Source organism: Prenolepis imparis, unplaced genomic scaffold, assembly GCF_030444845.1.
Source record: "Prenolepis imparis isolate NDT839.2.m4 unplaced genomic scaffold, iyPreImpa1.0 SCAF_10, whole genome shotgun sequence".
In the NCBI taxonomy this organism is placed as follows: Eukaryota; Metazoa; Arthropoda; class Insecta; order Hymenoptera; family Formicidae; genus Prenolepis; species Prenolepis imparis.
The window spans coordinates 7,919,284-7,938,464 of record NW_028141168.1 but is presented as its reverse complement, the minus strand read 5'-3'; the positions used below and the strand labels follow the sequence as shown (position 1 = coordinate 7,938,464).

At 25.7% G+C, this 19,181-nt stretch overlaps 2 protein-coding genes, 1 long non-coding RNA gene and 1 pseudogene across 7 annotated transcripts; 2 read left to right on the top strand and 2 right to left on the bottom strand.

The window, feature by feature from the left end:
• On the bottom strand, positions 1-12,846 carry LOC145941831 (putative serine protease K12H4.7; annotated as a pseudogene). The gene is made up of 8 exons (XR_014426227.1): positions 12,707-12,846; positions 10,724-10,871; positions 10,127-10,526; positions 9,829-10,064; positions 9,615-9,747; positions 9,231-9,547; positions 694-1,133; positions 1-410 (listed from the first exon to the last, which is right to left on the bottom strand). The product of XR_014426227.1 is annotated as a putative serine protease K12H4.7 (transcript).
• On the top strand, positions 11,320-13,110 carry LOC145941832 (solute carrier family 53 member 1-like). 4 transcript variants are annotated; one of them, XM_083048163.1, is made up of 6 exons: positions 11,320-11,778; positions 11,883-11,980; positions 12,123-12,276; positions 12,362-12,459; positions 12,550-12,606; positions 12,893-13,110. In XM_083048163.1, the coding sequence occupies exons 2-6, from the start codon at positions 11,912-11,914 to the stop codon at positions 13,058-13,060; spliced, it is 546 nt and encodes a 181-aa protein (XP_082904289.1). In that variant the 5' UTR covers positions 11,320-11,778; positions 11,883-11,911; the 3' UTR covers positions 13,061-13,110. The 4 variants fall into 4 exon arrangements, with proteins under 4 accessions (XP_082904289.1, XP_082904291.1, XP_082904288.1 ...); XM_083048165.1 differs by lacking the exon at positions 12,893-13,110 and adding an exon at positions 12,678-12,806; XM_083048162.1 differs by having other exon boundaries at positions 11,321-11,778; positions 12,362-12,606.
• Positions 13,111-13,491: 381 nt separating this feature from the next.
• On the top strand, positions 13,492-16,323 carry LOC145941759 (5'-deoxynucleotidase HDDC2). Its single transcript, XM_083048039.1, has 4 exons — positions 13,492-13,847; positions 14,592-14,716; positions 15,229-15,397; positions 15,474-16,323. The coding sequence occupies exons 1-4, from the start codon at positions 13,794-13,796 to the stop codon at positions 15,705-15,707; spliced, it is 582 nt and encodes a 193-aa protein (XP_082904165.1). The 5' UTR covers positions 13,492-13,793; the 3' UTR covers positions 15,708-16,323.
• Positions 16,324-16,822: 499 nt separating this feature from the next.
• LOC145941760 (uncharacterized) lies at positions 16,823-19,069 on the bottom strand. Its single transcript, XR_014426211.1, has 3 exons — positions 18,929-19,069; positions 17,574-17,700; positions 16,823-17,167 (listed from the first exon to the last, which is right to left on the bottom strand). It is a non-coding gene; the product is annotated as an uncharacterized LOC145941760 (long non-coding RNA).
• Positions 19,070-19,181: the final 112 nt, after the last annotated feature.

The following is a 19,181-nucleotide window of genomic DNA, read 5'->3' as shown; positions in this document are numbered from 1 at the left end:
GGTAACAATATATTTTCTAATATAAGATTATCAGAAATATCAGAACAATGGAATTATAAAAAATTAGTCACTCGCATTATATTTTCTAAAATTCTAGAATAATAATCTTAGAAAAAGATATTTAATTTTGAAAACAAGCAAATATTTTTCTTCTAATATAATATTTTATATAATATTTATAAAATATATAATATAATATAATTTTATATTTATGATCACACTTATATTTTGTATTTCTTAGATATTTTATGTATCTGTTTTGCTTGGAATCCAACTAAGATAATCGAGTTGAGTTGCAGCTTGATACTCCTTCACTAAATTGTGTGATGCTCATTGACAAATAAATCCTGACTGCTGTACACCTTCACCAGGGTAGAGATTATGTCAGACACCTTGCTGCGTTGTTTTAGCTGAAAATACAAATTCTATATTTAATACTGACGCTATACAATACTGAAGCCAGCCAGTACAACACATAGCTGCTTTTATAACGCGACTAATGAAATTTCGCAGTTTACTGGGATTAACGTCTAATATAAACAATCATTTAGCTGATAGTTGTCGACTACCTGACTACATCAAATGCATTGGATCTTCGATTAATTGATATATCAGATTTAAAAAAAAATTCCTGTATATATCTAAGTATTAAATAAATCGCAAAAATGTGAATACATTGAGATGAATATTTACCTTGAGAAGAGTTGTCTGAATGTAAAATACATTAAAGGCAACTTTATAGATCTGGTCTATAGTACATTCGTGACACAATAGTAATTGGTTCAACAATGTAGCTCTGACAATGAGCTTGAATTGTGCCTCCATATCATTATTGGTGCTTTACGAATTCGTAGCCGCATCCTTGTTCTTATAGATTCCAACATTTTTAGAACAAGTAGAAACTCCGTAAACATAATGTACAGATCATCCATAGCATGCTTGAACAATTCCCTGTTGGCTGTACTCTGTATTCTCGAATTTTTCCCAGAACGCTGATGCCACATGCCAATAGATGTATTGTTCTATAATTCCATATGATGAATAATAATGTTCTCGATGAATTATGGCAACTTTAAAACTCTCTCATTTTCGGTAAGATTCGCATACTCTTCTTCAGTGCCTTCTTCTTCAGTCTGCGAAAGAGAAAATAATAAATTTTCAAAATAAAAAATAGAGAGAGACTCATCAAATTATTCGGTCTTGTTATCATAAACAGTAGTTGAGTGTTTGAAGAGGTTTTAATTCATATATATGCATAAACATAAATGTACATACATATTCATATATATGCATAAACATAAATGTACATACATATTCATATATATGCATAAACATAAATGTACATACATATTCATATATATGCATAAACATAAATGTACATACATATTCATATATATGCATAAACATAAATGTACATACATATTCATATATATGCATAATCATAAATGTACATACATATTCATATATATGCATAAACATAAATGTACATACATATTCATATATATGCATAAACATAAATGTACATACATATTCATATATATGCATAAACATAAATGTACATACATATTCATATATATGCATAAACATAAATGTACATACATATTCATATATATGCATAAACATAAATGTACATACATATTCATATATATGCATAAACATAAATGTACATACATATTCATATATATGCATAAACATAAATGTACATACATATTCATATATATGCATAATCATAAATGTACATACATATTCATATATATGCATAATCATAAATGTACATACATATTCATATATATGCATAAACATAAATGTACATACATATTCATATATATGCATAAACATAAATGTACATACATATTCATATATATGCATAAACATAAATGTACATACATATTCATATATATGCATAAACATAAATGTACATACATATTCATATATATGCATAAACATAAATGTACATACATATTCATATATATGCATAAACATAAATGTACATACATATTCATATATATGCATAAACATAAATGTACATACATATTCATATATATGCATAAACATAAATGTACATACATATTCATATATATGCATAAACATAAATGTACATACATATTCATATATATGCATAATCATAAATGTACATACATATTCATATATATGCATAAACATAAATGTACATACATATTCATATATATGCATAATCATAAATGTACATACATATTCATATATATGCATAAACATAAATGTACATACATATTCATATATATGCATAAACATAAATGTACATACATATTCATATATATGCATAAACATAAATGTACATACATATTCATATATATGCATAATCATAAATGTACATACATATTCATATATATGCATAATCATAAATGTACATACATATTCATATATATGCATAAACATAAATGTACATACATATTCATATATATGCATAAACATAAATGTACATACATATTCATATATATGCATAAACATAAATGTACATACATATTCATATATATGCATAAACATAAATGTACATACATATTCATATATATGCATAAACATAAATGTACATACATATTCATATATATGCATAAACATAAATGTACATACATATTCATATATATGCATAAACATAAATGTACATACATATTCATATATATGCATAAACATAAATGTACATACATATTCATATATATGCATAAACATAAATGTACATACATATTCATATATATGCATAAACATAAATGTACATACATATTCATATATATGCATAAACATAAATGTACATACATATTCATATATATGCATAAACATAAATGTACATACATATTCATATATATGCATAAACATAAATGTACATACATATTCATATATATGCATAAACATAAATGTACATACATATTCATATATATGCATAAACATAAATGTACATACATATTCATATATATGCATAAACATAAATGTACATACATATTCATATATATGCATAAACATAAATGTACATACATATTCATATATATGCATAATCATAAATGTACATACATATTCATATATATGCATAAACATAAATGTACATACATATTCATATATATGCATAAACATAAATGTACATACATATTCATATATATGCATAAACATAAATGTACATACATATTCATATATATGCATAAACATAAATGTACATACATATTCATATATATGCATAAACATAAATGTACATACATATTCATATATATGCATAAACATAAATGTACATACATATTCATATATATGCATAAACATAAATGTACATACATATTCATATATATGCATAAACATAAATGTACATACATATTCATATATATGCATAAACATAAATGTACATACATATTCATATATATGCATAAACATAAATGTACATACATATTCATATATATGCATAAACATAAATGTACATACATATTCATATATATGCATAAACATAAATGTACATACATATTCATATATATGCATAAACATAAATGTACATACATATTCATATATATGCATAAACATAAATGTACATACATATTCATATATATGCATAAACATAAATGTACATACATATTCATATATATGCATAATCATAAATGTACATACATATTCATATATATGCATAAACATAAATGTACATACATATTCATATATATGCATAAACATAAATGTACATACATATTCATATATATGCATAAACATAAATGTACATACATATTCATATATATGCATAATCATAAATGTACATACATATTCATATATATGCATAAACATAAATGTACATACATATTCATATATATGCATAAACATAAATGTACATACATATTCATATATATGCATAAACATAAATGTACATACATATTCATATATATGCATAAACATAAATGTACATACATATTCATATATATGCATAATCATAAATGTACATACATATTCATATATATGCATAATCATAAATGTACATACATATTCATATATATGCATAATCATAAATGTACATACATATTCATATATATGCATAATCATAAATGTACATACATATTCATATATATGCATAATCATAAATGTACATACATATTCATATATATGCATAATCATAAATGTACATACATATTCATATATATGCATAAACATAAATGTACATACATATTCATATATATGCATAAACATAAATGTACATACATATTCATATATATGCATAAACATAAATGTACATACATATTCATATATATGCATAATCATAAATGTACATACATATTCATATATATGCATAATCATAAATGTACATACATATTCATATATATGCATAAACATAAATGTACATACATATTCATATATATGCATAAACATAAATGTACATACATATTCATATATATGCATAATCATAAATGTACATACATATTCATATATATGCATAATCATAAATGTACATACATATTCATATATATGCATAAACATAAATGTACATACATATTCATATATATGCATAAACATAAATGTACATACATATTCATATATATGCATAAACATAAATGTACATACATATTCATATATATGCATAAACATAAATGTACATACATATTCATATATATGCATAAACATAAATGTACATACATATTCATATATATGCATAAACATAAATGTACATACATATTCATATATATGCATAAACATAAATGTACATACATATTCATATATATGCATAAACATAAATGTACATACATATTCATATATATGCATAAACATAAATGTACATACATATTCATATATATGCATAATCATAAATGTACATACATATTCATATATATGCATAATCATAAATGTACATACATATTCATATATATGCATAATCATAAATGTACATACATATTCATATATATGCATAATCATAAATGTACATACATATTCATATATATGCATAATCATAAATGTACATACATATTCATATATATGCATAAACATAAATGTACATACATATTCATATATATGCATAAACATAAATGTACATACATATTCATATATATGCATAAACATAAATGTACATACATATTCATATATATGCATAAACATAAATGTACATACATATTCATATATATGCATAAACATAAATGTACATACATATTCATATATATGCATAAACATAAATGTACATACATATTCATATATATGCATAAACATAAATGTACATACATATTCATATATATGCATAAACATAAATGTACATACATATTCATATATATGCATAAACATAAATGTACATACATATTCATATATATGCATAAACATAAATGTACATACATATTCATATATATGCATAAACATAAATGTACATACATATTCATATATATGCATAAACATAAATGTACATACATATTCATATATATGCATAATCATAAATGTACATACATATTCATATATATGCATAATCATAAATGTACATACATATTCATATATATGCATAATCATAAATGTACATACATATTCATATATATGCATAAACATAAATGTACATACATATTCATATATATGCATAAACATAAATGTACATACATATTCATATATATGCATAAACATAAATGTACATACATATTCATATATATGCATAAACATAAATGTACATACATATTCATATATATGCATAAACATAAATGTACATACATATTCATATATATGCATAAACATAAATGTACATACATATTCATATATATGCATAAACATAAATGTACATACATATTCATATATATGCATAAACATAAATGTACATACATATTCATATATATGCATAAACATAAATGTACATACATATTCATATATATGCATAAACATAAATGTACATACATATTCATATATATGCATAAACATAAATGTACATACATATTCATATATATGCATAATCATAAATGTACATACATATTCATATATATGCATAATCATAAATGTACATACATATTCATATATATGCATAATCATAAATGTACATACATATTCATATATATGCATAATCATAAATGTACATACATATTCATATATATGCATAATCATAAATGTACATACATATTCATATATATGCATAATCATAAATGTACATACATATTCATATATATGCATAAACATAAATGTACATACATATTCATATATATGCATAAACATAAATGTACATACATATTCATATATATGCATAAACATAAATGTACATACATATTCATATATATGCATAAACATAAATGTACATACATATTCATATATATGCATAATCATAAATGTACATACATATTCATATATATGCATAATCATAAATGTACATACATATTCATATATATGCATAAACATAAATGTACATACATATTCATATATATGCATAAACATAAATGTACATACATATTCATATATATGCATAAACATAAATGTACATACATATTCATATATATGCATAAACATAAATGTACATACATATTCATATATATGCATAAACATAAATGTACATACATATTCATATATATGCATAAACATAAATGTACATACATATTCATATATATGCATAAACATAAATGTACATACATATTCATATATATGCATAAACATAAATGTACATACATATTCATATATATGCATAAACATAAATGTACATACATATTCATATATATGCATAAACATAAATGTACATACATATTCATATATATGCATAAACATAAATGTACATACATATTCATATATATGCATAATCATAAATGTACATACATATTCATATATATGCATAAACATAAATGTACATACATATTCATATATATGCATAAACATAAATGTACATACATATTCATATATATGCATAAACATAAATGTACATACATATTCATATATATGCATAATCATAAATGTACATACATATTCATATATATGCATAATCATAAATGTACATACATATTCATATATATGCATAATCATAAATGTACATACATATTCATATATATGCATAATCATAAATGTACATACATATTCATATATATGCATAAACATAAATGTACATACATATTCATATATATGCATAAACATAAATGTACATACATATTCATATATATGCATAAACATAAATGTACATACATATTCATATATATGCATAAACATAAATGTACATACATATTCATATATATGCATAAACATAAATGTACATACATATTCATATATATGCATAAACATAAATGTACATACATATTCATATATATGCATAAACATAAATGTACATACATATTCATATATATGCATAAACATAAATGTACATACATATTCATATATATGCATAAACATAAATGTACATACATATTCATATATATGCATAAACATAAATGTACATACATATTCATATATATGCATAAACATAAATGTACATACATATTCATATATATGCATAAACATAAATGTACATACATATTCATATATATGCATAAACATAAATGTACATACATATTCATATATATGCATAAACATAAATGTACATACATATTCATATATATGCATAAACATAAATGTACATACATATTCATATATATGCATAAACATAAATGTACATACATATTCATATATATGCATAATCATAAATGTACATACATATTCATATATATGCATAAACATAAATGTACATACATATTCATATATATGCATAAACATAAATGTACATACATATTCATATATATGCATAAACATAAATGTACATACATATTCATATATATGCATAAACATAAATGTACATACATATTCATATATATGCATAAACATAAATGTACATACATATTCATATATATGCATAAACATAAATGTACATACATATTCATATATATGCATAAACATAAATGTACATACATATTCATATATATGCATAAACATAAATGTACATACATATTCATATATATGCATAAACATAAATGTACATACATATTCATATATATGCATAAACATAAATGTACATACATATTCATATATATGCATAAACATAAATGTACATACATATTCATATATATGCATAATCATAAATGTACATACATATTCATATATATGCATAATCATAAATGTACATACATATTCATATATATGCATAATCATAAATGTACATACATATTCATATATATGCATAATCATAAATGTACATACATATTCATATATATGCATAATCATAAATGTACATACATATTCATATATATGCATAATCATAAATGTACATACATATTCATATATATGCATAAACATAAATGTACATACATATTCATATATATGCATAAACATAAATGTACATACATATTCATATATATGCATAAACATAAATGTACATACATATTCATATATATGCATAAACATAAATGTACATACATATTCATATATATGCATAAACATAAATGTACATACATATTCATATATATGCATAAACATAAATGTACATACATATTCATATATATGCATAAACATAAATGTACATACATATTCATATATATGCATAAACATAAATGTACATACATATTCATATATATGCATAAACATAAATGTACATACATATTCATATATATGCATAAACATAAATGTACATACATATTCATATATATGCATAAACATAAATGTACATACATATTCATATATATGCATAAACATAAATGTACATACATATTCATATATATGCATAAACATAAATGTACATACATATTCATATATATGCATAAACATAAATGTACATACATATTCATATATATGCATAAACATAAATGTACATACATATTCATATATATGCATAATCATAAATGTACATACATATTCATATATATGCATAATCATAAATGTACATACATATTCATATATATGCATAATCATAAATGTACATACATATTCATATATATGCATAAACATAAATGTACATACATATTCATATATATGCATAAACATAAATGTACATACATATTCATATATATGCATAAACATAAATGTACATACATATTCATATATATGCATAAACATAAATGTACATACATATTCATATATATGCATAAACATAAATGTACATACATATTCATATATATGCATAAACATAAATGTACATACATATTCATATATATGCATAAACATAAATGTACATACATATTCATATATATACATAATCATTATGTAGCATTATATAAACATAATTTGCAATAATGAAATAATTTAAAAATTAAATTCATACGCTATTAATTTAAATGTATTACCTCCTTCTGCTTGCTCTCTAGCCCAAGTGACATTTCGAAGCTCACGAATCATTTTACTATATCGATAATCCAAACATTTCTCCTTAGTAGCATTTAATATCATGTTGCTTATATAAGCGAGTCTATCAATAGGTTTTCCTATCTTTTCATCTACTAATGTGTTACATACAGTTTCAATAGTGATGTTAGTAGTTTGGGAGCTTTGACGATTGTCTTTATTATATTGTACAACGTCAGCAAAGTTACTTGCTAATGTTTCATATAGATTAGAAATGTCCACTTTTTTTGTATGCCCAGGATCAATTGGGTTGCATAATCTGAAATATGATTTGTATGAGAAAACAGCAAATCGCACTTTATCAACACTCTAACATTTCTACTCACTTGAATTTTTTCTCTATTTGCTGTTGACCAACAATATGATGCAACAATATATTGAATTGCCTGTTAGCTTCTGCTATTGTGTCAACACAGTTTTGAGAATAATCTTTCAGAGCATTTGCAACAACAAAATATTCTGTAATACAAAATCATTTGTATACACTTATATCATTTTTATCTTAAAATAATACTAGTTAAAATTATATATATATATTACTTTGAAAGTCAATCTCCACTAGCAATGGCCCACTACTAGAGACAGCTCCGTGTACTAAATGGGGATATTTAGAACGCATCCAAACAGCTAGAAATCCACTATATGATCCTCCAAATACAATCCATTTTGTGTCATTTGAAAACTTGTATCCAATATTAACACTTGTAATAAAGTATGCTAAGTCTGCTAATGCCTGCTGCGAGCTTAAATATACCAAATTCTTTACGCTCAGATCCCTGCAAGTATACAATTTATAAATTAATTTTCTCTTGCATTCAATTATTTATATTCTACATACTGAGTAGGGTGACTTTTTCCATAAAAACGATGTTCTACATAAAAACACATTGCCCCAAACTCTTTGGCAAAAACTTAATGAAATAGCAATAAGATATAAGATATAATGAAAGATTTCATTATATCTTATATCTTATATAATACCTGTTTCCAAACACGAGCCTCAGTTGGGTTGAAATGATCTAAATATTGCGTGAACCACTGCTCCTCAGGAAGCACATATGTTTCAGAAGATAAAATTGGTTCTCCTAAATTGCCATATTTGCTCCGACCTCTCAGGAAAGTACGCCATGCTGTGCTGATATTTATGATATTCAAAATAATTGATAATAACAGTAGAAGCTGCATATTAAAATGCATTTGAATCATTATTATTCTCCACTCTCAGTATGGAAGTGATTCTGTAAGATGAGATACAACAAATATAAATATATGTCATTGTGAATATTTTAATTGAAGAGAAAGTATAAACCTTTTTTAACTTAATATATAAATACAAACTTTATACACTTTACTATTAAAATATAAACATATATTTTTCACATCTATGAATATCTTTGACAGAAATTTTAATAAATGCAATATATAAGATACTCACTCAAACTACTTGTAGCAATAAAGGTAAGGTTCTAAAAGTTAGACTCTACTGCAGAAAGTCTGAAACATTCCTTGCGATGAACTTTGTGTAACCTTGCTGTGCGGAGAATTGATATTGTGAATGTAAACTCAAACAACTCTTCAAGGACCTGCGCAGGTTAAATACATATGTACATATATAATATATATTTATAAGATAGAGAAATATTTCAAGAGGGAAGAAATAACAAGAAATGGGGTATATATTTTTTTAAATTAAAGGAAAACTTCACAATAAGGACTGCTTTCGAAATCTCGACTTCATAATACGGATAATATTATGAATTTAGGATTTATATATACAATGATAATATATAAAATCGTTTTTGGAATCTCTCTTTCTTTCATTAATCAGTCGTATCAGATTTTTATAGAGAGAACGAAAAAAAAACAATAATTCAGAAAATTATTCATTATTCATTAAATTAAAAATTATTATTATAAGATTATTATATTAATTATATATTATATTAAAAATTATTAATTATTATTCATTAAATTAAAAAAACTGAAAGATTGTTGTCGCATATAAAACATTTGCATGCCTATGTTGTTTTGCTACAGAAATATTGTTACAGCAAGTTGTAAAAAAAATGAAAATTTCAAGTACATACAATGCAAATTACGTGTAATATTCTCGTGATTTGTCCCGTGAGCGATCATATGACAGATCAACATGTGAGAAACATAATTATTATAATTGTCTGTGAGAGAAATCCGCGTGATTTTTCGCAAAAACTCTGGTTAGCTCGATGCTCGATCAGCTGTTCAGTTAAATGAAACTTGTGACTCGTGATAAGGCGGGTTGAAGAAGATTCACTTGGGAGTCGTGAACTCCTCTCGCTAGCGAATGTCAAATAGTTTTATCTCCGATTAAATATTTATCACGCCAAACAGCATTTGATAAAGCGTTTGATCGGCCGCCGCCGACAAAGTTCCTCGGTTTGTTATAAATGTCATCTATAATCTCGTTTAGGATTTAGATCCGTTGAGGCGAGCACCAAGAAAAGTTTCTCGGTATGCTCTATATGTAATTTTTCTTATTATTTAATATTACTTATTTTTTTAGATTCTTTCTGTGTGTGCAATATATTATTCATATTTTTTTTTTTTTCTTACAGATTAGTGCAACTACTGTGTATAAGACAACATGAAGTTTGCGGAACATTTATCTGCACATATTACGCCTGAGTGGCGTAAACAATATATTAGCTATGAGGTATAATTTAAGTAAAAACATTTAAGTTTATGCTGCGATTAATAAAGCGAGAAAATACATTCGTAAAGCAAACTTGTCAAAATCAAATTAAAAATTTTATTACACAAGCTTTTTTTTAACTAAATTTTTTTTTATCTTGCAGGAAATGAAAGCAATGCTTTATACAGCAGTGGAAGAGGCACCTTCAGATGAAAGCGTAGAACCAGAAGTGATATCGCGTCATTTTGCTTCATTTGATGAAGTATTTTTTACATTCTGTGATCGTGAATTAAAAAAGATTAATACATTTTACTCGGGTAAGAATTTCTTTGGCACTAATATTGTTTAATAATTTCATAATTTTTCTATGAATAATATATTAATTATTTATTTATTGTATAGAAAAATTAGCAGAAGCCACACGCAAATATGCAGCACTGCAAAGTGAATTAAAAATTGCACTGGAGCTGCAACAAGGAAGTGGAAAGAACAAAGGAAAGGCTAGTGTGAAACCAATTTTGCCCACCAGAAAGCTTAGAGATCTAAAGCTTGCGTTTTCAGAATTTTATCTCTCCCTAATTCTTCTTCAGAACTATCAAAATCTTAACCATACTGGATTTCGCAAGATTCTTAAGAAACATGACAAGGTATTTGTATTGCAATATTTGCATGTCTTTTGTAACTTAACACTTGTTAGTCACAGCTTGTATAATTTCAGAGACTACAATTATATCCCAATATTATTACCATTTTCTCTTATAGTTGAAAAGTAATGCAAGAAAATGCAAGAGAAACAGCTGTTATATATGATATTATAGCTATATTCCCTGTATTACTCAAGTAAAAGCCAGTAATTGTCTAATGATTTGTGCTTTTATTATATAATAGTGTTCAAATCTTAATTTCCCCATAATGTATTAAAAATATTTTCAGCTGCTATCGGTTGATGCTGGTTCAAAATGGAGAATTGAGTGTGTTGAGATGTCACATTTTTACACGTCCAAAGATATAGACAAATTGATACAAGAAACAGAAGCCACAGTGACAAATGATCTCGAAGGGAGAGAGCGCGTGTCGATATGCGCGCGCGTTCGACTTTAACCTTCAAGTGGCGCTGCGTCACGTGGTCGCGCGGCGGTCGGAATTCGGCGGCGCGGAGTGGGGGTGAGTGGTGGGGGGATGCGCGCGCGGCGCACAGCGCACCCCCCACCACTCACCCCCACTCCGCGCCGCCGAATTCCGACCGCCGCGCGGTCACGTGACGTCTTTTGACGCTAAAAATGAGCGTCGAGCGTCAGCATGAAAAGGCACCTTTATTCTGTAACTTTTTAACGCTTGCGTTATAATTATAACGCATAATTTACTAGAAATCTTATAATTTTATTGGTTCTAACCTAGTAAATCATGCGTTATAATTATAACGCAAGCGTTAAAAAGTTACAGAATAGGGGTGCAGAGGACAAGAACTTCTTTGCCCTGCAGGTGAAAACCCATGCAGCGGAATAGCAGAATGCGGAACGAGAGCGGAACCAATCAGAACATTCAATTCCGCGTAAAGGAAACGAGGAACGGCTCTGATTGGTTCCGCTCTCGTTCCGCGTTCTGCTATTCCGCTGCATGGGTTCGCACCCTGATTGGTCAATCAGATTCTACTCCACTCCATAGTAGGATTTTTGAACGCACCTTATCAACGCAATCTAACCTAACCTAACCTAACCTAACTGCGTGTGGCATCATCATTTGATCGTTCTCTTCTTTTCGTTGTGATATTCTCCTCGTGGAAGTAGACAATCGATAAAGCTCAGGACGGGAAATTTTAAAATTTTTCATCACAATGCAAGATACGAAGAAGCTACAAGAGTTTATGGAGCTGGTTGGCCGATTGAAGGTGAGATTGATGCTATGAGCAAATTGTTGAAATACTTTTTGTACACATATACATATACTTCAAAATGACCTCGTATCATTAGCAGTCAAAGAAATTGGCAATGTAAAGTCTCTTCCTCACTCTCTCTTATGTCAGCCATTTGACAGTTCCGCGAGAATTTAAAAGAAAGAATGATAGAAAAAGCCATATGTTTCAGAGGAACAGAAAATATCGTGTCATCTGTCAAATCTCTGTTTCTCGTTTTCTCCTTTGTATTATATCAATATTGTGAACATTGTGCGACAAGAAGCATATGGGGATTGCGATTATGTAACGCGTTGATAAAACACGCTTCTTTCGTTGCTATCTTAATTTTGTCAATTTTGAATGCTATAGAAGATTCTCGACGTGTCAACGATCGTTCTTGATTTGAAAGTCATTGTATCAGTCCTGTATAACTGTATATCATTGGTATATATTAAGCTTGAAAAAAACAACAACGAAAATATACATAAATAAGAAAAATAAAAAAAATAACCAAATAACGAAAATGTATATAAATATGAAGAAATAATATTTTGACAAAAAGACAAAATTCCTATCTAGAAATTGATAATGTAATATTTTCTATCAATTATGCTTTATTATACTCGTGTGTTCTTTTTTGTCTTTGATATATTTTTGAAATTTGAAATAAACTTTTTATTAAAACAAAGTTATAAATATATAATGTATTTTCATATAAATATTTTTGTTTTTTTTCAGCATATGAAAAGAACAGGATGGGTAAAACGGAATATACCTGAACCCGAAACAATCGCTGGACACATGTATAGAATGGCAATGTTGTCTTTTCTAGTGGATGGAAAAGAAAATTTAGATAAAACTAAGTAAGAATATACAATAAGATTACTATTAAGGCTCTTCTGTATTAAAATACAAATATAAGTGATAGGCCTTAAGAGCTGAACGCGGATGTTGATGCGTATATTAAATTAATTGTGCACAGGGCACAAATTTTATTACTTGGTATTATTACTGCCAAGTCTTGTAAAGATCTCATACTTGAGATTTTTATACATCCCCTCTAACCCCCTTTTTTTAAAGAATTAAAATGCGGGAGAAAAATATAGATCCGAAAGTCGCTGAATCGGCTTTACAAGACTTGGCAGTATACCAAGTAATAAAATTTGTGCCCTGTGCACAATTAATTTAATATACGCATCAACATCCGCGTTCAGCTCTTAAGGCTTATCACTTATATTTGTAAGTAAGAGTATATTATTTATTGTTTTTTAGGAGACATAAAATATAATTATTTTTACAATTAAATAGTTTATTTATTATAATAATGCATTAAAATAACAAAAAACTTACTAAAATATAATTTTTTAACTTGCAGAATAATGCAAATGACGTTAATTCATGACCTAGCTGAATGTATTGTTGGAGATATAACACCTTTCTGTGGTATACCGCCGGACGAAAAACATAGGATGGAAGACGAAGCTATGGAGGACATCTGTAAGCTGTTGGGTGATAAGGGACCTGAGATATTACAAATATTTCGTGTAAGAAAATTTATTATTATTCTAATTCTTTTCAGGTATTTTTATTGATTTTGTTAACCTGTTTTTTAATATCCAGGAATATGAAAAGCAAGAGTCTCCAGAAGCACAGTATGTAAAAGACTTAGATAGATTAGACTTGTTAATGCAAGCCTACGAATACGAGAAAAGAGATAATATTCCGGGAGAACTCAACGAATTCTTTGTCGCGATTAACGGTAAAATCAGACATCCTTTTATCAATAAAATTGCTATTGATATAACCGAGGAGAGAAACAAATTATTAAATCGCAATTCGAATGCTACAAAATAACAAAAGTCAGGCTCTAAAAAACTGGAAGAGGAAGCTTCCAGATAGCTCAAATGATATTTTATGTTGGGTACTAGATCGCGCGCACGAAGTATACTTATATGACGATTATTAATATTAAATTTGAGTACAAGGTTTTATATATATAGGATAGATAAGTAATTCAATAATTGATTACTTAAGTTATTTGAATGTTGATTGCGTAGTTTATAGATTATATGAAGAATTTATTTATGTATATGTATTTTATTTTTTCTTGACCTTTTTAATGTATTAATGTCACATTACTAGTTATTATTTTCTTATTTAAATTGTTAGAGTGTAAAGTATGCGCATACTTGTATATCTCATTCATGTTATTTATTGCGATCAATATTTAAACACAGCAAAGAAATTACCAAATATTACTTTTTAGACATTACATACAATTTACAAAGAGAAGAAAGCGATAATATATATGCATAGCACATAGATATTAGACCAAATACTTCAATACTTTTAAGTTTGCAGTTTTTCACTGCCTTTATATTATCACTGCTTTTACATTAAAAGGTATATGCACAATTTCAGTTTTCTTACAATGTCAATTTCTTGACAATTTTAATCAAGTGATAACTAGATCTTTAATTATATATTTAGAGATAAAACTTTAAAGATAAATTATTACAGATAAATCAATTTAGGTTTGTATATTTATCTTATTGCGTCTAAATGATTAATTTTAATATATATCTTATTTGCAAATATGTATATACTTTTCCTCCCATTTACCTCCCATTTTTTATAACATAAAACTTAATATAAAGTGAATTAGAGAATGCTATACATATATATTACATATTTATGACATACAATTTTTTAGTTTAAGCAAACTTATTGCTTTCAAACTCATTTGTTTCAGCATAAATTCTAAACAATTATATATTATTAATGTTTGCATATAATTGTTTTTAAATAATTAAATTGTTCTCAATAATTTTATAGTTTAAATATTAAAATATATTAAATATTAAATTTAATATTTATAAATTTATCTTCATTTTATATGTTTAATTTTGCATAGAATATCTATCTGATAATTCATTATATATATTATACATCTGACAATATTTATTTATGTTCGCAAATCCATTAGATTTAGCTTCAAATGTATATATATAGACGAGTTTATTACGAAAAGAATCTACTAACAATAAATTTATATTAATTAATAAAATTGTTAAACGTAACAATAATATAAAGATGACAAATGTCATTTTATAGAAAAGATAATTGAAACACTAATCAAAAGCATTATTGAAACATAAATAATTTGATATATACATTAAAGTGCTTTCCCATGACTCCATCGAAAATATTTTCGAGTAAATACGATTAGAATATAATTTGACGTTTCTTTCATGATTGTTGCAGTAAAATTTGTTATTATAGCGAAATAATTTGCAGATTGATCATTGTAGTCCCTGCAATGATTAACAGTGACAATTTAATTGTATACATCTTGTATATAATTAAATAGTACGATTGTATGTGCGACAAAATGCATATTATAATAATTAATATAATTCGAATATTTTGAACAAAAATCTCTGTAAACATATAAATCATATTAACTTTTGGTTCTCATTAACTTCTGGTTCCTCATTGCTATCATATTGATTTATGATATTGGATGGCAGTGTAAATATTTTTTTATTTCGTACTATTTATATTTTTCTTGTTCCATAAAATTTACATTGTTAAACGCAAGTTGTGGCACATAGAAAAAGTATTTATTTCGACATATAATGTTCTTGTTTCATGAACGATTTATATGATATTCACTTTATTTATGACACTACCATTTCTCAAACCCTCGAGTATCCTTACCTGAATGAGCCTGATCATCTGGTCGACATCTGGGGCAGCGTTCAAGTTTTGATTTCTTATTTTCGTTCATTCACTCTAATTCTTGTCTTACTCTTATTGTCGTCTCGGTTTCGTTCTCGAGAAGTTGCTGGAAAAGTTTGATATATAGTTTGAAAAAAAATTGTGTATTTTATCTGATGTTAGTGACAGATTTCAACAAACAAATACATAAAGCATGGCAATGTATGTCGGATATAAAGAAGCAGAGAGAGTAATATAGAAAAAGTGACCTTTATACAACGGAAGAGACGATTATATCATTCTAATACAAAAAAACTTAGTAGTTGTGCTGTATCATACTATTGCATAACGAAAAATTACTTTTAACTAGTATGAATAGCTTAAACTTAAGGTATGTATCTATTTTAGCAAGGAAAAAATATTTTATTAAATATCAGAAACAGAAAAGGAGAGAGTTCTTATATATTTTATAATTAAAATATTATGGAAATTGAATAGAGAGGTCCTATAAATAAATGTCAGAAAAGTACTTTATCAAATAACTTCTTTTTCATATTAAAAATGTTGTAATAATTTGTGATAAATCAGAAATTCAAAACAATCTGGCAATCGTTAGTTTAATAAATAGTCTCCAGATTTATGTCAAAAAAAACTTCAATTGATGTGTAAATAAATTCACATGTTAAATGACACTTTTTAGAATTTCTTAACAAAGCATAGACTCATATATGTTTATAGAATACGTAACAATTTAATCGTGTTTTATTATCGTTTTTTTATATAATGAAATGTTGTTACACTAAACACTAAATAATATTTAAGCTTTAGTTTTTTACTGATGTATGTTTATTAGTTCAAAATTTTTAACAAATCTAATGAGATAATTTTTTTTTAATATGTTTTGAATAAAGTTAAAATATATTTATCACAATCTTTTTTATCCTTTTCAGATTTTAAGAATTTTAGTTTTAATAGTGTAATTTTCCAATTAACAAAATTACATGTTCTATGATATGTATAGAACACTTATAATCAATAGACATACATATGTACACGTATATACCTAGAAAAGTTGTTATAAAATGATATTTCTCATATTAAATATCCTCATCATATCGATGATATAAGTCTGTTTTCTCGTTTTTAAAATATAAAACTTTTATTAAAATTTATATATATTTTACTTTTCTCTCAGAAAAAAATTTCTATATTTTTAAAAAATAATTTATTAAATGGTCTCATGACAGAATAAGGGGGAGGAAAAGATGAAAGATGCGTCGAGCATTTGGAAATTTTCGGAACGGAATAAAAATTTTAAAAAATTGAAAATTAAAAAAGAAATCGATTCTTTTTACCGAGAGAAGCAGGTAGAGGAATATTTTCCCCAGCAGCAACTGAGAGAGGGTAAAGACATTCTTTGTTCCAGAAAGAGAGAGAAGAGGCCTCCCCTCACTCTCGTGCAAATCGACGTGCATCGCCTCGTCGGAGAGGTTGCGGCAGTGTCGATCGATGTATTTACCTGGCCACCTGGCTACGAGCTACGAGCGGAAGAAACGACAATCAGTTCTTCGTAGAGGTCGAAGCGATATATTCGTTGCGACATAAATA

Excerpts from the sequence above, each read along its gene's own strand:
- LOC145941832 (XM_083048162.1), top strand. The coding sequence starts at position 11,912 with ATGAAGTTTGCGGAACATTTATCTGCACATATTACGCCTGAGTGGCGT. Across the intron at positions 11,981-12,122 it reads AACAATATATTAGCTATGAG|GAAATGAAAGCAATGCTTTA; the intron begins GTATAATTTAAG and ends TTTATCTTGCAG. Across the intron at positions 12,277-12,361 it reads GATTAATACATTTTACTCGG|AAAAATTAGCAGAAGCCACA; the intron begins GTAAGAATTTCT and ends TTTATTGTATAG.
- LOC145941759 (XM_083048039.1), top strand. The coding sequence starts at position 13,794 with ATGCAAGATACGAAGAAGCTACAAGAGTTTATGGAGCTGGTTGGCCGA. Across the intron at positions 14,717-15,228 it reads GAAAATTTAGATAAAACTAA|AATAATGCAAATGACGTTAA; the intron begins GTAAGAATATAC and ends TTTAACTTGCAG. Across the intron at positions 15,398-15,473 it reads AGATATTACAAATATTTCGT|GAATATGAAAAGCAAGAGTC; the intron begins GTAAGAAAATTT and ends TTTAATATCCAG.